Source organism: Triticum aestivum, chromosome 3D (assembly GCF_018294505.1).
Source record: "Triticum aestivum cultivar Chinese Spring chromosome 3D, IWGSC CS RefSeq v2.1, whole genome shotgun sequence".
NCBI lineage: Eukaryota > Viridiplantae > Streptophyta > Magnoliopsida > Poales > Poaceae > Triticum > Triticum aestivum.
In genome coordinates, this window is record NC_057802.1 from 570,597,139 (window position 1) to 570,619,893 (window position 22,755).

At 48.4% G+C, this 22,755-nt stretch overlaps 1 protein-coding gene and 1 long non-coding RNA gene across 2 annotated transcripts; one reads left to right on the forward strand and one right to left on the reverse strand.

Annotated features, from left to right (window-relative positions):
* Positions 1-1,783: 1,783 nt before the first annotated feature.
* LOC123075517 (uncharacterized) lies at positions 1,784-4,550 on the reverse strand. Its single transcript, XR_006436150.1, has 3 exons — positions 4,018-4,550; positions 3,814-3,928; positions 1,784-2,068 (listed from the first exon to the last, which is right to left on the reverse strand). It is a non-coding gene; the product is annotated as an uncharacterized lncRNA (long non-coding RNA).
* Positions 4,551-13,592: 9,042 nt separating this feature from the next.
* LOC123075518 (uncharacterized) lies at positions 13,593-15,529 on the forward strand. Its single transcript, XM_044498108.1, has 2 exons — positions 13,593-14,309; positions 14,971-15,529. Exons 1-2 carry the CDS (start codon positions 13,642-13,644, stop codon positions 15,128-15,130), a joined length of 828 nt encoding a protein of 275 aa, XP_044354043.1. The 5' UTR covers positions 13,593-13,641; the 3' UTR covers positions 15,131-15,529.
* Positions 15,530-22,755: the final 7,226 nt, after the last annotated feature.

Genomic DNA, 22,755 nt, shown 5'->3' on the forward strand with positions numbered 1-22,755 from the left:
CTCACGGCGGATAATCTGGAGCGAAGGAACTGGCCCTCCAATGGTTGCTGCCCATTATGTACATCTCACCACGAGGATTGCACGCATCTATTCGTGCATTGCCGTTTCATGCAGCAGCTATGGCTATGTTTCAAATCATGGACAGGAGCAGACTTTCAAGAGCCGGCAGATAGATTCCACACAACGGAAGATTGGTGGCTGCAGGCCAGGGCAGCTATCCCAAAGCACGTAAGGAGGAATTTCGACATGGTGGTCATCCTGTTACACTGGAGGATATGGAAGGAGAGAAACTCAAGGATTTTTGATCAACGAGCCAGTTCCTGTCAGAGGATTTTGGACCTGTGCAAAGATGACATCACAATGTGGCGGGCGGCCGGCTGCATCGTCCACCTACCAGACTAGTCTCGGCTACCAGACTAATGCGACCAGCCACTCCAGGATCTTCATTTATTTTTCTGGGGATGTTGTAACAGGGCCTCGCCCCAGTTAGTGCATGTCCTACTCTGTATTCAGTCTAACCCGCCTAGACTGTTTGTTCTTGTACTGCTTGCTTTCTTTCTAATAAAGATCGGCCAAGGGCCCTTCGACATAATCTAGCCAAATAGGAAGCACAAATTTTAAACTAAATGTCAAACTATAGTCAATCTATTTAACATATATTAACTCTGAACACTAAGCACCTAGCCTACATCTACCGTGCAATAACCACAAAATAAACCTATCCTTCCCTATTTTCCTGATATTTTTCATCATTTGAACGCTATGACGCTACATGCTACAACGCCCTGTAGCGCGCTAATTACGTGAATAGCGCCATAGCGGCTGAATTTGCTAAAATATAGTGTTTCCTTCTGAATACGCTATAACGGCGCTATAGCGTCGTTATAGCGCGCTATTTTTTCGTTGTCTTCCGTACGACCAAATTAAAGCAATCTCGGTCCATGCCTCCATGGGTAAATCATCCTTTAGCATTTCTTTTATTTTTTTGAGAGACAAACTAATTGGATATGGCTTTGAACTTGGGATCCATACTTTCCTTATAACGATAAAAGAAAGAAAATAGGTAATGAAATCTCAGTTTGGAAATGAAATCTCATGGACCCTTGGAGTACAGCTCCCTCCGAGTCAAACTAACCAAAAATAGCATAGGCATTTAGTGCCTGATATTATAATGCATGCAAGATTTTAATCTTGACATGACAATAAAAGTGGAGCATGTTTAGTTAAATAACTCGGGATGTACATTTCAACAAGGATACAATTCACTTACCTAAGAAGACATCGATACTTGCTTTCCTACTGCAAGTCCCAGATCGAGCTGCAACCTATGATTTGGCCATCGATGGAGCAGCAGCCAAAGTTCAGTCAAGCTATCAAACAAATCGTGTTATCTACAATGCAATACAAGCAGGGACCATGGATGATATCCTTGTAGAGCTAGTGGTAAGACCATATCATTAAATGTACTACTTTGCAACAACATAATGCAAAATATATGATGCCCACTACCAACTGAAAAGGAACCAGAATTGTAACTTCTGCCATTAACTGGATTCTGAAATATGTAAAGCTTGCTCTACTTGACCAAATCAAGCAGATGAGCACACTTAGTATATCGGCAGGAAACTCATGTCGTGATGAAAAACTAGTTCTGCCTATAATAAGTAGACTAATTCTTGCAAAACATAAATCTGCTTGGACTGAAAATCCTGGAGCAGCAGAACTGCTTTGGAAAGCTATTCTGAATTGCACAAACATTGTATCTTTGGAAAGCTATCGACGAACTCTAAAACTTCCTTGCCTTAGACTGAAACAAACACCTTCAGATTAGCATCACACCTCTACTAGACATTGTGGGCACTCATTCAGGTAAACACCATTGAGCTACTTTTAGCACACAGATTTGAGCGCCATTCAACTGTCATAAAAAATATGTATTGCAATCTAATTGCAGGCATGGGTATCCCCAATAAATTTTGACTACCTTGGACATTTCTTCCTACGGTACGGTGAATACAAGAAACAGCGAGAGTTTTGCTTCTCCTTGGCGCAAGGATTCCTTTGTTCACTGAGAATGAAAGGAAAAGAAGGAAGTCAATGTCAGAAATACAAGAAGGCAATAAAAACAAAGATCACAACATCCTGTATCCTGAAGCAAAGTAATCTCCCTTCTAAAACATACTAATAGCTACCAGATAGAAAATCAATTCTTGCATGCAGCTATAATTGGCAAGAAATTTCACTTTTAAGAAGGTGGCTGAGTAGATCACTACACATGTTGGTTGTAAGATGTATAAGTACGACTTAACAGAATTATAACGAGTTATATCTTAAATTATACAATATACGGTGCCATTAGAAAGCATCACACATCACGGATTAAGCTCTACCAATACGAAATACCTTGAACTGTTTGCTTCATATCTAAAACTCCGCACCACATATATGAACACATAACTGAACATGTGCAGTTGAAATGGAAAAACAATAAAATATGTTTATTTTATAGAAGATTTATTCAGAGCTACCTTCTAGGCAGTGCATTCAAAAATCAAGAACGGTCCCCGTTAAATTTTGAATAACATAGGTTTAATTTTTCTCATCAAGTTAAATCAATAGGCATGGAAACCACATTGTAAATTCTAGAAATAGTTATACCACAACTAGTAAGCTAATAGATTTAACTGGATTGAACAACAAAATCTAAAAAATACTGCTCTCCTACAATCGGCAGAACCGTAAGTAATGATGTGGCATTTGCCACTTTGAAGAACAATCCATATTGCAAGTGATAATGTGAAGCAGAGACATCTTCTAATGCCGCATCATTACTTACGGTTCTAAAACTCCGCACCGCATATATGAACACATAACTGAACATGTGCAGTTGTAAATGAAAAAACAATGAATGGTATCTGCTTCTAAAAATACAAAATTTAACAATAAAATATGTTTATTTTATAGAAGATTTATTCAGAGCTACCTTATAGGCAGTGCATTCAAAAATCAAGAACGGTCCCCACTAAATTTTGAATAACATAGGTTTAATTTTTCTCATCAAGTTAAATCAATAGGCATGGAAACCACATTGTAAATTCTAGAAATAGTTATACCACAACCAGTAAGCTAATAGATTTAACTGGATTGAACGAAAAAATCTGAAAAATGAGAAGATATATATTTATCTGTCAGACGATTATTGTGGAAACTGTTAGCACCACTCCCGTCAGCTCTAACTTCTCTTCTAATTGATGCGCTTAGTTAGCAGCTATTTCTAATTGGAGATGGAAGAATACTGCTCTCCTCAATCGGCAGAACCGTAAGTAATGATGCGGCATTTGCCACTTTGAAGAACAATCCATATTGCAAGTGATAATGTGAAGCAGAGACATCTTCTAATGCCAACAAGAAATGACCATGCTAGAAAAGCAAGTTGTTTGCAAATCTAATTGGATGAATAAACTGGAAGTACAAATGTACTTAAAATAAAGAAGTTTTGATCAAGTTCATTAATAAATAACATGCACCAAACCACTTGTTAGAATAAGGATGCTAGAGAGATTACTTGAAATCCATACAAGCGAGCAATTAGAATTATGTGGTGCAGAAGAATAACTTTGGGCTGTCAAAAATGAAGAACAATGATTGTGTCTATCTATACACGATTGTAGGAGAGCAACACAATATATAGCAATTTGATTGCACACACGTTCAAACTGGACGGATACGTGCACATTAGCAAACACCACCAAGTTGTGTCCAAACCATTTGCAATCAAAAGATGAGATGTGCATGGAAGGGGGTGGAGCTCACCACACCATGCCAGGGGGTAGGAGGAGGGAGTAGGCAGCCGCAACAGCCATGAGGGAGGGCTCGTCCTCATCCACCTGAAGCAGTAGGAGCAGCAGCTGGTCCAGATCCGAGCAACCTGCACAGAAAACAAAGGAAAGGAAAGGAAAGGAATCACAAGGAGGGGCATGAAGAAACCGACAAGACAAGGGAAGGAGGCGCGCACACCATGGTCAGAGGTCGCCGGAGATGGCCTGCAGCCGGCGCGCGTCCTTTCCTTGGAGGTTGAGGCGTCGAACCTCCACGGGTAGCTAGGGTTTCGGGCGTCTCAGTCCATGGCTGCAGCCGGGTCGGACCTCCATGGACGACCTCGAGGGACGGCGGCCCGCCGGTGCGACTGCGGATCTGGGCGCTGCCTCCCCTTGCCGCCGGATCCCTTCCATTCCCTTCCCTCCCTTGGGAGAGGGAGAGAAGGTGAGGGGGAGGAGGAGGTCGCCGGCGGTGTCGCCATGGCCGGGCAGGGCTCGTCCCGCCTGCCTGCTAGGTCGCCATGGCATCGGGTGGGCTAGGGTTTCGCCCGAGCTGCTGGAGAGACGGGTTGACGGAGAGGGCGGGGTAGAGGGAGGTCGCCAGCGTGGATGGGAGAGAGGAGGCCGCCGGCGAGGCATGTCGCCGGGGAAGATGGGATCGGCGACGGCGGTGGCGTTCACACCCTAGGAAACAGATCGAGAGAGAGGAGTTGAGGGGGCCTCGTTCCTCTGATTTCGTTTCGTGGGACGGGGCTCAGTTGGTTTTGGTTGGTTTTTTTAGAACCGTGAGGTGGGAGGGAGGACAAAAAAAATTATGATGGGCGGGACGAAAATTAACCGACGGAGACTATCAACTCAGACATTAGGAGTAGAGATTTATGCGGAAGTTGGAGTTGCTTGCCTGGAGAAAAGTGACGACGCACACATTTTACAGACAAACCCGTCATGTGGATCAACATGGGTAGCCTGATCGGCCAAAGGTGCCCTATATGAACGTGTTACGACCGTTTTCATCCAGTTTGTCACAATTAAGTGAATAATTTACTTATTTTTGCAAGGCTAAAGGGCTTTCATTGCTCAACTTGCTCAACTTGGAGGGACATGCTCCATACAGAGTTATGGTACATTAGTAGGGTCCAGAGAACCGTAGGGGCTTCAACCAAAAGTAGCTAATCTATGATTTATAGCATTTTGGTTCCTACTAATATGAGCAATTGAGCTATCCCTCTTATCAAGAAGCTTCCTCACTTCATTCACCAGCATTGCATTCATTGATCTGTTTATGGACTGTGACTGAATGAAATCCACGGCGACTTTGCAATCCATCTCAACATTGACTGGAAGAGTAGTCCATTGCAGTGCAAAATTGAGCCCCTCCAGGCATGCCACTAGCTCAGCTTGCAATGGACTCACACACTGCAAGAGATTTCTGCACGGTGAGAAGACTATCCCGACGGTACTGTCACGGAGGATCATCCCCACACTGGCCTCGCCTGCCTCCTTGATGTAGGCACCATCTACATTGAGCTTCATCTGGCCATGTACAGTCAGTCCATCTAGCAGCCAGGGTATTATCAGACTTCTCATGCAATATCTCTAGTGAGCGTCCATCTACACCAATTGGTGTCTTTGCTTTTAACTGAACAACTTCACGAATTCCCAGTTCACCCTATCATATGCTTTTGACAGGTCCAACTTGTATGCGCAAAAACTACTTACAGGGTCCTTCTCCCGCTTAATGCCATGGATACACTCAAAAGGAATGTAAGCATTATCAGTAATTAACCTTCCAGGTACATAGGCACTTTGCTCTGGTGCCACAATATCATCCAGTAAGGGTCTTAGACAGTTTACTAGGCATTTTGAGATTACCTTGTAGACCACACTGCATAAGCTGATATGACGAAACTTAGTGAGCCTAGTGGGTTTAGGCACCTTCGGAATAAGTACAATGGGTGTGGATTAATTCACTTTGGCATAATACCTGACTAAAAAAATAGCACGACAGCCCCAATAACCTCCTACTTCAATATGCCCAAGTGCTGCTGAAAAACCCTCGCATGGAAGCCTTCCGGTCCTAGCGCCTTTAAGGACCTGATCTGAAATAGTGCATTGCTAAACTCCTTATGACTGAAAAGAGCAGACGATTTATCATTCATATCCGGCAGTGGCGGAGCTAGCCGAAAGTCACTGGAGGGTGAAGCGTAAATCCTCAGTATTTGGGGGGGGGGGGTGCCAAATATTTTAAAAATTCTAATCTTAGTCTCCCAAAAAATAATTCTTCAGAAATTGATCTAAGCCTAAGCCGGGGGGGGGGGGGGGGGGGGGGGCAGCGCCCCCTGGCCCAACATAGCTTCGCCGTTGATATCTGGACTTATTTTTTTCTTGGAACAGGTGCATGATCTCCTCTGGATAGATATTTGGATCGGACGTGAACATATTCTCAAAGTACTCTTTTGCCATGTTCATCATAACACTCTGATCCTGCTGCCATGCCCCCATTGATATCTGTTAGACCTTTGATCCTATTTTTCCTAGCATGCCAAACAACCTTGCGGTGGATTTTTTTTTTTTGCATTTTTGTCCCCCTCCTTTAACCAATCAATGCGAGACGGTTGAAGCCACATCATTTCCTCCTTGTAGAGCAGTTCATTCATGGTGTCCATCTCTTTTCGCAATTCCGCGCGACCAGTCCCACATGGCTTCATTAAAATCTCAGTGAGTTTTTGGCATATGCTCATAGTCTCACATGGCTTCATTAAAATCTCCAACAATCATCCATGGCAAGGTTACTCTGGCTGTACAAGTGCCGCATTGCATCCCACACTTGGTGTATTTTCCGCGCGTGGTTCGCCATAAACAAAGGTGATATGCCAGGGAGGCTCACTAGCCGAAACAGGGACATACGTATCAATCCATAATTTACTTCTTTCATATATCTGATAATAAAAAAAGCTTTCTTAGTTCTTCATATGGTTATTAATCTTTTTCCATGCGTTTTTACGTAATTGGGAGTCTATTTTGTTCCCTTTTTCCCATTCAGGAGGAAGCGCTCTTATGTATCGGTATGATGCCAGGGTCGACCCGATCTTCTCCATCACACGATCTCCTTCTTCCTCTCTACCAGGAGCACGGTGGGCTACCGCAGCAGACCCGATCTCCTTCCTCTTCTTTGATCCAGCCCGATCTCCTTCTTCTTCTTTGATCCAATCCTTCTGCTTTTGATCCAATCCGTCCTGCGCCCGTAATTGTCTCCGACACAAACTACACATCTACTTCCTATGCCCATGGGGTGTTCGGTAGGGACTTCTTTGGCCATTCAACAAGCCGTTGTACGCACATATAAATACACACCTACTCCCTCGACCGAAGCCCCAGCACAAATTGTGTCGTTCTGTTCGTGCTCGACATTGTTGTCTTGCGTCTCATCGTGTTTCGGTGCCAGTGATGGTAGTTGGCCCCAGTGAGGGAGTCGTGGATGGGACCCTGACATGGGCGGCTCACACCCTCTCTTCCCCAGACGCGTTGTGTCCCACATCGTTGTCCGACCGGCGGCGCGAACCGAGCTCGCCATGGATGTACTGCTCGTGCGCGCGTGGTACTTCATGGATGCTAGCTTGATGCATGCTGCTGTTGCTTGCCGTTGCTACTTGCTGCTTGCCGCTACTGCTTGTGTGCGCAGGCCAGCGAGCTGGTACAGGCAGCGCGGCGTGTAGGCGAGCGAGCCACCTCTCTGCAACCTCCCTCGCATCCAAGCTGTTCGACTGAACGTCCCACAGAGAAGAAGAAGAAGGTTTGAGAGAGACAAGTGTGCTGATAGGTGGGTCCAATGTCCAACTTAACGGTCAACACCATTTGTGTTGACTTGAACTGCCACATGGCACTGATCTGTGGGCCCGGTATGTCAGAATTGGATTAATTCACTCCAAATCGATCATTAGTGTTTATTGAGAAAATTAGCAAGAAAACCGGTAGATTTTTAGGGCGCCCAAGGAATGTGGTGGCAATTCCAAAACAAAACTTGAAATGTGGTGGTTTTTTGCAATTCACTCTCTAAACTCTCGTCTCCTGGCAGGCCCTCGCGCTCCACCTTCCGGTATCTGCAACTTCCTGAAACTAAGATACCACGATGAAGAAGGCGGCGCTGCAATCTTCGACCGTGTGAACCTTGTCCATTCCGGATGTGTCAACGATCTTGGAACCGTCCAGTCTTATCTCTTCTCACGCGTTGTCTAAGTAGGGCGGCTGCCAGCCTGAAGCACCTCGTGGTATCTTTCGGTGGTCAGCTCCGCTCATGACCGTGAAACTGACTTCACCCAAAAACTCAAACTGATGGGGAAGGTGGGTTACACAATTATACATTCCTCCTCATGTGATGCTTCCTCACGCATAAACGTGGATCGAAGGTGAGCTACAATTTATTTGTGTCAATTTGGTATTGAACACAAGACCTTTTGACTCCGACACCATGTAAAACTACACGCACAAATCACTTCACCTGAAAGTTTAAACTGATGGGGAAAAATGAGCTATGTAATTATACTTCAACAAGGACGCGTCGACCTCATGCATGGTACCGGTGAAAATGTCGACAGCCGAACGTACAACAATGTGATGGCTTGCGTGTGTATCATCTAACCATGTGGACAGCCAACAAGGATAAAAGAAAGGCTGCAGAACAACGGCTGGCCAAACACCAAAAGAAAGAAACTTGTGTGTGTATCATGTAACCATCTCGTGTCTCCTCGCGTTGTCGCCATGCTCCGCACTCGACTCGCCTCGCCTCCTCGGCATGCACGTGCACTCTCCCTCGCGGTTCAGCATTCGTTCACTGTGCATGTGCCGCTACGTCGTCCTGTCCGTGGCACGTAGGAGGCGAACCTGCGCCTCGGCGGCGTCCGCTTTCTGACCACCGGCGGCTTGAGCGTAGATAACATGTAAATGACACGCGCGGTCATGGCCGCCACGGTATCCTCGCCCTCGCGTTGGCCATTGATCTAGCCCTCCGCCAGCCGGTACGTGCTGTTTCAGAAAAACATGTTGTACCGTTGTTCCTCCTGCACCTGCTGGAACACTGACAAAGACGCCGGCGCAGGCTGCACCTCCCACATGGCGGCATTGTAATGTGACTGCTCGATGGTGAAGCCGGCGTGCACAGGAGGCGCGAGAGCCGGGGCAGTGTCGTCGGAGCCCGTCTCCATCGTGGTGTCGTCCTCGTAGTCGGAGACCTCGGGCGAGCTGGCTGGCAAGCCGACCTCGATCCACCTAGCACGGCGACTTTGCCAGGCAGCGGTAAGGGCGGCCACGACGTGCTTCATCTTCGTGAAAAGGCTCTCCCACAGAGCTTCGCCGCCTGCAGTCATGGCGAATGCAGTGCAAGGGAGGAGGATGTGGAGTGGCTTGTGTTGTGGTGTGGAGTTAGCTGAGTGTGATCGCCTTTAAATAGCGGATTCTGGTGAGGCGAGACGTCGAGTGGGTTCCTCGGCCGGCGAGCGGCATATGGATGGATGGGGCGTTGAACGGGCGTGGTAGATATCCATCCCGCCCAGTCCAGTCACGCGTCTCCGACATTAAACATGCGCGGACATCGGAGATGCGTCGCGGGCGGTGCCCTCAGCCAGCGCGCCGCTCCAGTGGCGGAGGCGGTGACAGGTCGCGTTCGTCCTGAGCCGTCTTCAACGTGGAGCGACGCGCTCTACGGCTGGCGCCGGGCGAAAACACGCGCGAGCGCGAAAGAAGGGGTTTGGGTCAGTGAGGGTGGTCAGAAGCGGACGTGGGAGCGGTCCGGTCTCTCATAAAACCCCGCATTTATCTCCGGTTCGCGGGAAAAAGTAGGTCCGAATCACACCACGGACGCGTTGAAGGACTTTCGCGGTTTAGAGTGACGAGAGATTTGAGGGTCGGGCGGTGGAGGTGCCATTAACTTGTTTCCAATTTGTGCGAGTTGTATATAGTAGTACTCGATGTAGAGCATAGACGATGCTGCATGTGAATGTGGTGTCGGCTATGCTCTAGCCTGAGTCACGGGACACCGTTGCGTCCTTGAACCGCTGGGCTGGGCACATCGGCCAGCACAAACATGATGGGAGGCTAGCCTAGGCAGGGTGGGTGAAGAGACAGGACAGGGCCGCGCGTCCACTCCGGCGAGCGACATAGTATATATCCCAGAAAATGCAGCAACCGCTCTTGTGGTAGATTTTCTTCATCTGCTTCGGGCAGGTGCACTCTTCAGCCCGTTGGCCTGGTTCAGGCTGCCGAGAGAAACGAGCTTGCCGTACGTGGAGCCGGTCCACCGTGACCGTCGTAGCGTAGCGAGAATGAGGGGCACCGTTGCTCCGGTCAACCAGCTCCGATGAACGCCGTACAAGCCAGTTTTCTACTGGCTCCGCCTCTGCACCCCACGTTCTGCTCCCGTGACCCCGTCCGTCAAGGGGCCTGCGGCGTGGCGTACTACTCGGTACTGTGCTCGTCTGTGTCTGTCCTGCTCTCTCCCGCGCTTCGCGGTCAACAGGCCGTTCTCCAGCTCGACGCGCTCGGCGGCCGGCTGCGGCCCTGCCAAGTGCCAAACATCAACGTGCAGTGACCGCACCTCACCAAAGTAAAGCTCTGTTGAATATTTGATGAATTTCCTACCTTATTAAGTTTAGTTCAAAAAAAACAGCAAATAAATCATGAATACTTCCTCTCTCTCTCAGTTTACAGGGCGTGTGGGTTGTTGAAAAACAAAAATAATACTCCCTCCGTCTAGGTGTGTAAGTCACCTTACGAAATTCAGATTTTCCCAAAACCTAGACAGAGAAAGTAGCGATGACAGCCAAAGCAAGCGACGGGTTGTTGAAGCTGGTGATGCGATCGAGATTATAAGAAACAATCACCATAATTATATCGATTTGCTACTATCAGTGAACCAAACGCCAACTCTAACAGAGAGGATAAGATGACATATGGAGCAACGGGAGAGGATGCATATGTGTTGTTCGTCGAGTCACTGAGGAGGTGGTCGACGTCTGGGTTGTCGCTATTCGCAGCCACGATGAATAAGGATCCAGTATGTCATGCATGCATGAATGAGCCACGTGAGCCTCTACAATTAACCACGAATCATTGGAAATATTCTAAAATATTAAATGGGCAGGCACAATAATTCCATCGAGCGCTCTTTTCATCTGTGTCGCATGCACCAACATGCTTAGAGCATCTACAGCCGAAGAGGACAAATATGACCCTTCAAACGCTCGCGGACGCGTCCCTAGTGACCGGGCACTCCTCAAATAGCGTCCTCACATTCGTGTATCTTATATCCGATCCCCTATATCCTACTAAACCATGCAACGTTGATCAAAGTATGTAGATCAACAAATGGACACAGGCAAGCACAATACTTTCACCAAAAGATCGGATGTTCAAACGACCACCAAAGTTCAAACGACGGAGAACTTGAAACTACATCTAAAACTTGAAATTAATTGACCCACGCGAGGAGCCGCTCGTCCTCGTCGGGCTCCGTGGGTAACCCACGGCGGCGGACAGAGCTCTCCGCCGCGTCCCTCTCCCTTGCTCGCTGCCTCTCGTGGCGGGTGGCTCGCGCCTCTGACTCCGGCGTGCGTGTTTGGGCCGACGCAGCGGGGGCATGCACAAGCACCAACCGCTGCCCACGTGGGGGAGCAGTAGGCGGCGGGGCAAGGGGACGACATGGGGGAGGCGTGGACTGCGCACCCCGCGCTGAGCCAAGTGTGGGCTGAGAGGAGCCAGCGCCGACTTCCTCGTTGCGGTGGCGGTGGCGGGGGAGAGGCGAGGCCCATCCGGAACGGACACCCGTGTCCACCTTGGACCTCTCGAGGGCGATGCGGAGGGCTAGATCCTCGTCGGAGTCGGAGGATCGGAGGAGCGGTTGCCGGCGCTCGACATGGTGGACGCAGTCACCGGAGTGGTCGGAGTGGATCGAATAGGAGAAATCGGAGGGAAGAAGCAAAGACGGATCAAGAGTGGAGTGAGCTAGGGTTTCCGGATTGGGATATTTGTGGGGACGGAGTGGGGTAGGGGCGGGCCGGGCCGACGTGGCGGGCATGCCCGGGCGCCTCCATATTCGGGCTGGATATGAGGGGTGCCGGACAGCCCGGATATTTGAGGGCCGTTTGAGGTGCCCGACTGGGTCAGAAAAACGTGCCCGACCAGTGACCGGGCAGGCCGTCCGGGCTTTTGAGACTGGTATGAGGCACCCGACTGCAGATTGCTCTTATAAAGAGAAACATTCTTCCTTGTTAAAGTTGTTAATGTAGAAGAAGGCGACTTGATTGTATGCAATTTTCATATGTTGTCATTTTCTTGTAGTTATTCTCCATCTAGTGTACTCTCGGCCCCTGGCACTTTTTCTTCCTCCTCTCTGACCAAAATTGTTGCAGCCTTGTCCTTGTTGTCCCTGACCTCCCAGCCTAGGGGCCAACATCCAATCACCCCAATTCATACTTTCAGGAGTGTGCTTCCCATTACCATGCTCCAAATGCGTGTGCCCCATATGTCCAGATACATAGCAGAAAACAGGGATTTTCTCATAAAGGATTGAGTAGTAGACCTTCTTTTGGTTTTTGGTGATGGAGACAAAACACATCAAAGGCTCGTTCACATCTAGCTTGACACGCACACGAACAATTCTCCCATCTCCCCATCGAGGGTTAAGCATCACACTTTCCACCTTCCCAACCTTCTTCATTAGGGATCTAATGACAGCGTCTTTCCGGCACAAAGGTGGAAGATCAACAATTTGTATCCAAACAGAGATACTGTCCAAAATCACATCATTAGGCTTGGTGAATCCATCATAACGCTCAATCAGAACGCCATGATCTCTGAAGAGCCATGGCCCTTCTTCGGTTACCCTTTTTCCAGTCTGCCAGACAATTAATAGTAATCGCAATTAGGTTTCCTCCCAAGGCGTTGAAGGTCGCACCCTGAGCCAAGCTCCATGCCAACCGCATCGAGTCGTAGAAGGCGCCGCGACTAAAGGGTTTATCAGTGTGAACCCTAGCGATCGCCATGAATTCTGCCTCATCCACTTCATCAGGAAGTTCTTCATCAAAGTTAAGATCATCATCCTCCCTCTCCTGAAGATTCAGCTTGCCAATCAGCTCATCAACACCTGCCAATCCACCAGCCGCCACGCTGTGCGTCGTTGACTGGGAACCTGAACCTGACCCCGCCATAGTTTCTGCTCCTCCGACACCTTACGTGTTGCTCTCGCTCCTGTCCTAGATCAAAGAACGACCAGATACTGGGAGGAAAGAATGCCAAGGTAACAACCCGATAACTTAACCGGACTCTCGTGAGAGGATCCCACGAGAGGATTTATAACCCTAGACGACGCCGTCGCCAGGGGAGTTTCGCTGAGACCGAGTCGAACTCGCTAGGATTCGGGATTCTTGCAATGCCAGTTTTCTCACATTTCTAGCAAACTTAGATGGAGAAACACTAATTAATAAATTAAATTTTGACGATGAGAAGATGTATGCGCACGTGGATTTTTTGTACGGGTATCTTGATCAGCAGGGGAATCCTTTTGTACGGGTATGGAAAAAACACCCATAGTATGTTCACCAGGAAAAAACTTTGAGAAAAATGTAATGGCGTAAGAAATTCAGTCCACAGTATCGACGATGGATGGAACCCCGTCATTTTTCTCTTCTCACTGACCGGCGCATGTGCAGTAGAGCCTGGCTGCATACCACGGTAAAAAAGATCTCCTCGACCCGGTTGAGCCGAACCATGATCCCCCTCCCCTCTCCCCCACCCTCTCTCCCGCACACGCACCCAAACCTACCCACCACCAATGTCAGCGGCGCCGCCGCGCCGCCACGCCTCGCCGCCGGGCGAGGTCCGCCTCCGCCTCCCGCCCGATGGTCTAGTACGCCTCCTCCGCGCCTCCATGGCCCGCAAGACCTGGAGCCACAAGCGTCTCTCACGGGGGATTCCGACGCCGCCTCCACGAGCTCCACCCGGGCCGGCACCCCCCGCGCTCGGGTTCCTCCACAACCGGGCCGACGAGCGCAGCCCCTGCTTCATCCCCACCGCCCTCGTCCTTCTCCCTCGGCTGCCGCCACGGCCGCGCACCCCTTCCCCTCCAAGGACGGGTGCGACCACCTCGTCCTCGACTGCCTCGCGGGCCCTTTCCGCGTGGTCTTCCTCTTCGCCGTCGAGGAAGGCACCGACAACGACGCGTACGCTCGTCCAATACTGGCGGCCGGAGCGAGCTGACCTCGATGCGCTCCCAAGGCGAGTTCTCCATGGAATTCACACAACATCCCAGCGTTCTCGTTGGCAGGTCTCTGCTCTTCTCCATGTCCACGGGGACAGTGCGTCGATCGTGGAGCATGACCTGGCAAGCCGCGACCTGACTCTGCTCGGCCAACCAGACAAGTACTACAAGCACACAGATGCTGTCAAGGATGGGGATTTTGTTAACGCCTTTGAATGCGTCAACCACAACCTCAAGATCAGGTTAGGGCTCTACTCTTGCACGCCTCACCTGTTGGGAGCCACACACAAACTTTTCATTGTCCAAACAACATTTGTATGGATGGAGTAGTTAGTTACTCTTTAGACCAGCCTTGGTATCTATTTGTCCATAGTTGCTTTGGGCTATTGAGTTTTGCAGTTTAGGAGATGAGTGTAGAGCACTATTAGATGTTCTACGACGAGGTGGTTGCCAATCGGTATTTGTCTTTCATTTGTTCGGGGCGAGCCTGATTGCGTGTGTGTTGGCGTTTGAGGGGTTCAGTGGGTCGAATTAGTGTTATTGTCTTTCGCTAGCAATACATTTGAGTTAGGACCTGTCATCTTTTGGCATGCTACGTGTATTCTGATGAACATTCAACCATAGTGCAGTTATTGGAGTAAATAGATGTTATCCTATTTGGAAAGAGTTATATGCCTCTGCTGCTGCCAGTTCTAAAATGCGCCGTTTATTTGTATGGTACCTTGTAATTGTACTAAATAATTTGTGCAAACACTAGCCCGATGTTAGAACGGAACATAATACCTTGGGTCATTAAAACGGACGATGGAACAATTGTAGCTGCGCCACAAAACTTTGATGGCCTTATGTTATTTCTAACCTTAAAATTATTGACTGAAAATTTACACCTTTGTTTTCACCTAGGGCTCCTTGTTATGGAGAAGGTGCTCTCGAGGGTGCTAGCACACTCAACAAACATGGATGTGCCTTGCTACCCAAAGATTCTCCTAGTGATGTTCCTAAGGGGCACCAAATGAAGAATCGGCGAAGGGTACAACCAGCAAAGATGATGCCGGGAACCTGACGACCTCTGATAGCAACGTTGATGGTGCTTCACCTTCGGAGAAGGTGAGTCCGAATAATGTACTGTATATAATTTTTCCTTTCTTGAGATCATTGTCGGTGCCAGGACTGCACCATTGTGTGGTGAAATGTGTGAATTCCACTGAGCTTTGCATTGTTCATTAGGTTCTTTATGTTTTTTTCACTGGTATGGGGTGATTTGTCAAAGAAGTTGTTGAATTAACTGAGCCCACAATTTTAAAGTAGCATTGCAATATCTCCTAGACAGTCATATTACCCATATAGAACATGTTCATGTGCTTCTGTATGTGCGAAGTAACAGTCTTGTGTGGGACTTGGAACTCAATAGAACTTATCTCTTGAATTTACATCATCATTCTTTAAGGGGCCATTTAATTTTGGGTTTAAAACCTCTCTAGCAAGCGGCTGGGTGTTGGATGGATTGGCCAAGCGCACAGTTAAAAAGGGAAATTTGCTGTCCATGGCGACCCACACATACTAAAAGTAGTGTCACCTGGTCCCCGCACCCCACTGCCTTTTTTTCTCGAGAGTACACAAAATGCATACCATATTTATATGGGAGGCAGCAAAGTGTGTTACAAGAATAGCCTCTTCACATTGCAACCAATGCCACAGGTCAACACCACACCACAAGTCTAAGAAGCTACTTTCTCACAAAATTTTGTAAACACACTGCTTCGGCAGCCATCCAAGTCTGGAGTTCATCACAAATGTGAATCACAAGAGCCGGGATGGATCGCTGCTGCTCCACATTCCGGAAGATCTTAGCATTCCGCTGTTTCCATAGTTTCCAAGCAATGAGGATGACCACCGAGTCGAATTCCTTCTTGATGATCTTCGATAAAGGTTTTCTAGATCTCAACCACAACTCCTCAAGGTAATCATCAGTAGCCATGATGGCCACCTGGATTCTAAACTCCGTGAAGCATCTATGGCTTGATTCCCAGAGTGTTGCGCTAATTAAATATGGTCCAGGTGGCTCAGTGTCGTTTCCTTCTGTCCTTTGATGCCGGGGGGGGGGGGGGGGGGGGGGGGGGGGGGGGGGGCGCCTCACCGGATCTGCCCGAGAGGAGGGGGAGAAACTGGAGGACAGGAGGGTGGGGTGGATCTAATCTGCAGCTCCAGCCGCCGCCAAAGGTTCAGAGAGGAGATCCCTCGCGTGGACTGAAACGCGAGAGGGGTTCCATTTCCCTTCCCCGCCAATAGTTCCCGCCCTTTTCTTCCCACGCTGGTCTCTGTTTCCTGCCTGAAGCCCCAGCCCCTGCCTGAGGCGTCTTGATTTATCTAAGGCAGGCAGAATGGCGCCTAGGCTGATGACTTGGATGCCCTAAGAGCTAAAGTGGGCGCCTTAGACACATGACTAAGGCAAGGCCGTCGCCTTGTGACCAGGGAGCGCCTAAGCGACACCTTAGGGACGCCTTAAAAACCATGTTTTCCTGTCTCCTTCCAATCTTTCTTTTGTAACTGCATATTTCACCCTCCGGAGAATTTTACCTCCTCCCCCTCCCCCCCTAAAGGATTGCAGTAAAAAAGGTTATTTTGGTATTAGAATTTAAATCCGTTCCATCTCCAAACACAAAACAAGTACTCCCTCCGTCTGGTAATACTTGTTGGAGAAATGGACGTATCTAGACATATTTTAGTACTAGATACATCCATTTATGCGACAAATAATTTCAAACGGAGGGAGTAGGTAACTGGTTCTTAACCTAGGCCACCCCCATGCAAGAAATAGTTGTATGTTTTTCATGGGTATGTAGCACAAGAAAAAAAATCTGCAATTAGAGGAACAACATGCATGACGTATGTTGACAAAATGAGAAACGGAAAGCAAGTTTGAAAGATGAAATATAACCAAGGTTTTTTTTTCACGAATACACATAAGGCCTCTGTATAATGGCATTAAGGAGAAAGAAAATATTTACAAGGAAAACTTGACACACCCCACTCACCCCACTGCTAGGATAGGGAAAACACGTGCCTGTTACAAAAACAAAATGACCTGAGCTACCTCAAAAACTACCATTAGGTGGCAGCAGCTAACAGCTGCACCAAGCCCCTTGCTCCGACCATGCATTAGAGGTGTCCTTCCTCCCAAATTCGTCTAAGCACCAGCTAGGCACTCGATGTAGCACCATTAAACACACAGTCATTTGATGCTTCCACAACATCCATGCCCGCATGTGATCAGTGAGTCAAGCCCCTGTTTGAAGTTTCCCGGAGTCGAAGAATTGATTCTCAGCCACCAAGCACAGAACACATCATTCCTGGCGTGTGGGGAGGAGTCTGGTAACCAGAGCAACAGAAGATGATGCACCAAACTTGTTTAGAAAAGACACAGTTTGTCAAAATGTGTTAGATTGTCTCTGTCTCTTGATTACAAAGACGGCATTGGCTCAGGTGGGGCAGACCCTTCCGTGCTAATCTGTTGGCAGTCTAGCATCTATTGTGCGCTGCTGACCAGAGGAAAAACTGACACTTCTTTGTCCCCCAAGACTTGCAGATAAGCTTCCATTGCTCAAAATAAACAGCCCCATGGTATAAGCTAAGGGCAAAGTTTCTTCCTAGCCCGAGCTACACGGGGCAAATTTGACAGTTTTGACCTCGAAACGAAATAAATTCACAGAATGAACTGGGTGCGAAACTATTTCACACCCCTAACCCTTTTGTGTAGCGCCCGCCACGCCGGCGCCACACCCTACGGTGCAACGCCTAGCTCCGGGGCGTTGCACCTCTGTCCACCGTGGCAGCCCACGGGCCCGCACCCAGCAGTGCAACGCCTCCGAGCTAGGCGCTGCACCTGTAATGTGCAGCGCCTAGCCTCTAGGCACTACACGTGTAATGTGCAGCGCCTAGCGGCTAGGCGCTGCACTGTGACTTATCCAGCCACTTGGCTGGGCCCCCCTCCCCACCCCCCCACCACACACTCTCTCACTCTCTCCCCGAGCTTTGCCCCCTCTTCCACTCTCCCCCCCTCTCAAATCTTCTTCCAAATCTTGCAAATTTGAAGAATTTGTCCGTGGATTTCGAAGTCAAACCCTCCCTCAAGGTAATAATCTCCGATCCCCTTGTTTTGATCGAAGTAAAGTTCTCCCATTGCTCATTTGTTGGTAGTTTGGGGAAACCCTAGTTTTGTTTGGATCTAGAGATTTGCATGGAGATGTGAGATGTTTGTTTGCCAATTTCTATGATTAGGCTTTGTTAGTATGCTAGGGTTATTCTTATGGGTGTTCTTATGTTGGTGCTAGGGTTAGGTTTAGGGCTAGGGTTATGGTTAGGGTTATGGTTATGGTTATGGTTAGGGTTATGGTTATGGTTAGGGTTGTTGTTTCATATATATATATTAGGGTTTGTATTCGGTGTTAATCCATGGATTAGTACTCATGGAAGCAATGTTACCTTGTGTTCTTTGAATGCTTATAGGGATGGGAAGAACATGTGTGTTTGTTCATCATGGGGACAAAGACGCCTTTTTGAAAGGCAATAAAGAACCGGACCCGGATGAGCTAGACATTGTGTTTGATAGTAGTCCTAGCTATGCGGAAGACACTTAGCAATTTTTTTGCCTCAAACTTGAGGCCTACCTACTGTGCCTCCTCCCCCCCTATACTGGGTCATTTGCAGCCACAATTCAACAATTCGTATAACAAACATTCAGGTTCAAAAAGGGTTCACAACAGACATCATTTCTTAGAAAGGACCATCACAATAAGTTCCAAGTTCAACGACATAAAAGGTACCACCACTACAAGTTCAACGACATAAAAGGTACGACCACTCCAAGTTCAACGACATAACAAATTGCACTCGAAGTTCAACATTATAAAAAAAGTAAGATGACTAGTGCTTTCCACGCTTGCTGGCTCCTCCCCCCCTCTTGACGCTTATCTTCTTCACCTTCCTAGGAAGAGGAACCCGCTCCGGCTCCGGCTCCGCCTCCGGTTCGACATCGTCATCCAAATAGTCATCCAAAGCCGCCATCCGCGAGGTGCCGACCGTCCTTTTGCCTCTTTGGGTGAAGTCTTCAGGGGTGTACTTGTTGATTCCCCTCCTAGGCTTCAACTCGTATGCAGACCGAGCCTGGTACGTCCCCAAGGTCATATCATGAGCAACCTATGCATCAACAAAAGATATGGAAAGACCGTGTGTGAGGATATAGTTAGCAATGCATCAACAAATGAATATATATCGTCATGACATACCTCTTGGGTGACCACACCCACATCCTCATCCTCGAAAGGTTCACCATGGCTCTGCCCCAAAGCGGGATCTGATGGTGTCGCCGACCTAGACCGTTCTGGTGATGCATACTCGGGGTCACGACAACCGAAAAGGTTTGATAGCCGCCTTAACTTTTGGCCCTGGCGCTGCAACATGTACAAGTGAATGAGACATGGAACGTACCAACAAATGTTAAGTGCTAGTTTGAAGGAGATGTGAGCCTTAATGAATTCTCGAAGTGCACCTTCCCCATCGCTTTTGCCAGCCGGGGTTGTTTCCAGAATAGTCTCGGTCTCGTCAGCTGCTTTCTTGATCTGGGCACGCTATGAACAGAAACGGTATCAAAGTGTTAGGCAAGCGAAGATGTGAAAAGTGCGAATGGAAAAGCAAAAAGGGCTAACCACAAAGTTCATCATTGGAGCTCAAGGGATCACCGAGTTGCCTTTCCTGACTAATGCTTTGTACTCGTGCTGGGCTACCTCATCAAAAACGGTGGGTTCTTCCAGAATGTCCTCAGCATACGCCGGCTGGCATACCTCCACGCGGGTACTTGCAAGAAACCATGCGAGACAGTTGTTGAACGCGATCGGGCAGTGCTCACGAAGCTGGGCTCGTTTTCCAGCCCTTGCTTGCTCCACACTAAGAGCGAACTGCACGACATACTTCCTGTGATGGCTGGCCCAATCCTTGATCTTCCGCTGCTTTTTCCTATCCAACCTGCAAGTTAGAAACAGAATATTAGCATCATCGAAACCGTCGAGAAGCTGCTAAGTGCTCAAGGTTAATTATATCTTACGCGTGTAGCAACTTGTCCGTGTCCTCCCACTCCGGCGGGTGTGGCTGGAACAAACCAAACTGGCGGAACACCCGATGTGGCAGGTGAAGCTCAACCGCCCAGTTGCATATCAGTGGGCACCGCATATGCCAGAGATCCTTATCCCTAATGCACATCGGATTAAGCCTGAACTCTATAGGGTTACCAAAGCTCTCTCCTTTTCCATACGGCTCCCATTCCACCCGCATAATGGGATTGAATGCAAAATTGATATCGAGTGAAGATACAAGCATGATAATCACTTATGCAAGGTCGGTTCACCTGCTCAGGCGTGATTGCGTCCAGCTCGCTCTTGTACAACTTGTACATTACCGAGGGATCATCCGTCGTCTCATTTAACACATCCCACTTGTAAGCGCAAGTGGGTAGCCATAGTGGGTCGTCTTTATCGTCCCAATCCTCGTACTTCACGGTCTTAGGTCGTCCAACCGGCAAACGCTCCTAGCTCCATATGGAAAGTGCGAGCAGACAACCACCAATACCTCCAGTGTGCCTATAACTGGCATCGTCCAACTGCACATAAAAAAGAACATGGTCAAATTTTCCGCAAGAGCGCATTGATAATGTATCAATGAAGTGAAAAGGAAACAACTTCATACCTGTCGATACAAGTAAGCTAGTGTCGCCGAACCCCAACTCCATTTGCTATCGAAGACTGTCAACGCCTTCAGCCACATCCATGGAGCATTCTTGCCTGTGCCATCAGCAAACATTGTCCTCGATATCACGTACCACATGTAGACACGAGCATATGTCTTCACCATGTCCTCATTAGCATAATCGGGGCAATGAGCGAAGTTCGATGATATCCACGTGAAAGTAGCGCCCGCTGCGACTCTTTCCTTCGTCTTATGTTCCCTTTCTGGCTCCCGAGGCTCCGGAGGAACCATACCGATAAGGGCTTGCATCTGCGCGCGCCACCCTTCAGAATCGGTGTTCATACATAAAGGATTGCCATCGATAGGAAGACCGGTGATCATAGCAATATCCTGCAGCGTCACGGTCATCTCCCCGGTCCGAAGATGGAAAGTGTGTGTCTCCGGCCTCCAATGATCAATAAGCGCGGTGAGTGCTGCAGCATTGTTGGGTGGCGTCGACCGGCGGACCAACTCAATGAAAGGGAGAAGTCCTGCCTCCCTAACATAAGGTGTGTACCGCTCATCATAGCGCATCCCTCCAAGGCTGATCCCGTGAGACCGAAACTTCAGAGGTGCAAGCTCCTACAAAACAAATCATAACATTACATATGGGGCATTTGTGTTTGAAAAAACAGACGAAATTCATAACACCGGCCACTTTTAGTATTACCCGCTGCTGCACCGACATAGCGTACGACCGGTGTTGTTTGTCCCAATGATCATCGAGAAGCCAAACCATCCTAACAATTTCAACAAAGCATTCTTGTCAACACGATTATCTTTTCAATTCAAAAAACTAAAGTAGGCCTACTACTTGCAAGATTCAAAGCATATGTATCCAAAACATGTCAACCTATCTATCCAAACCACATTCTAATCTAACAAGGGTTCCCCAAATATAATATATGCAAGATTCAAACAAAAGTTGCCCAAATCTAATACATGCAAGATTCAAACAAGGGTTCCCCAAATCTTCAAAATATAATATATTCTATGGATAGAAAGAAGGGGATCGGAGGAGAGTACCTTCTACGATGGATTGCTGAAGAAATGACGGACCAAATCGTCGGATCGGAAGGATTTGGGAGAGGGGATTGAGAGGAGGAGTGCAGATGGCTGCCGCCCTGTTTTTCTGTAACTGCCAATGGGGAGGGTGGGGGAGGAGAGGGCTGGCGCGTTTGCAGATAAGTCACAGTGCAGCGCCTAGCCGCTAGGCGCTGCACATTACACGTGTAGCACCTAGCGGCTAGGCGCTGCACATTACAGGTGCAGCGCCTAGCTCGGAGGCGTTGCACTGCTGGGTGCGGGCCCGTGGGCTGCCACGGTGGACAGAGGTGCAACGCCCCGGAGCTACCGTGGAAGCCCACGGGCCCGCACCCAGCAGTGCAACGCCTCCGAGCTAGGCGCTGCACCTGTAATGTGCAGCGCCTAGCCGCTAGGCGCTGCACTGTGACTTATCTGCAAACGCGCCAGCCCTCTCCTCCCCACCCTCCCCATTGGCAGTTACAGAAAAACAGGGCGGCGGCCATCTGCACTCCTCCTCTCAATCCCCTCTCCCAAATCCTTCCGATCCGACGATTTGGTCTGTGCATTTCTTCAGCAATCCATCGTAGAAGGTACTCTCCTCCGATCCCCTTCTTTCTATCCATAGAATATATTATATTTTGAAGATTTGGGGAACCCTTGTTTGAATCTTGCATGTATTAGATTTGGGCAACTTTTGTTTGAATCTTGCATATATTATATTTGGGGAACCCTTGTTAGATTAGAATGTGGTTTGGATAGATAGGTTGACATGTTTTGGATACATATGCTTTGAATCTTGCAAGTAGTAGGCCTACTTTAGTTTTTTGAATTGAAAAGATAATCGTGTTGACAAGAATGCTTTGTTGAAATTGTTAGGATGGTTTG

Coding starts and splice junctions, on each gene's coding strand:
- LOC123075518 (XM_044498108.1), top strand. CDS start 13,642: ATGTCAGCGGCGCCGCCGCGCCGCCACGCCTCGCCGCCGGGCGAGGTC. Junction 14,310..14,970: donor AACCACAACCTCAAGATCAG/GTTAGGGCTCTA, acceptor GTTTTCACCTAG/GGCTCCTTGTTATGGAGAAG.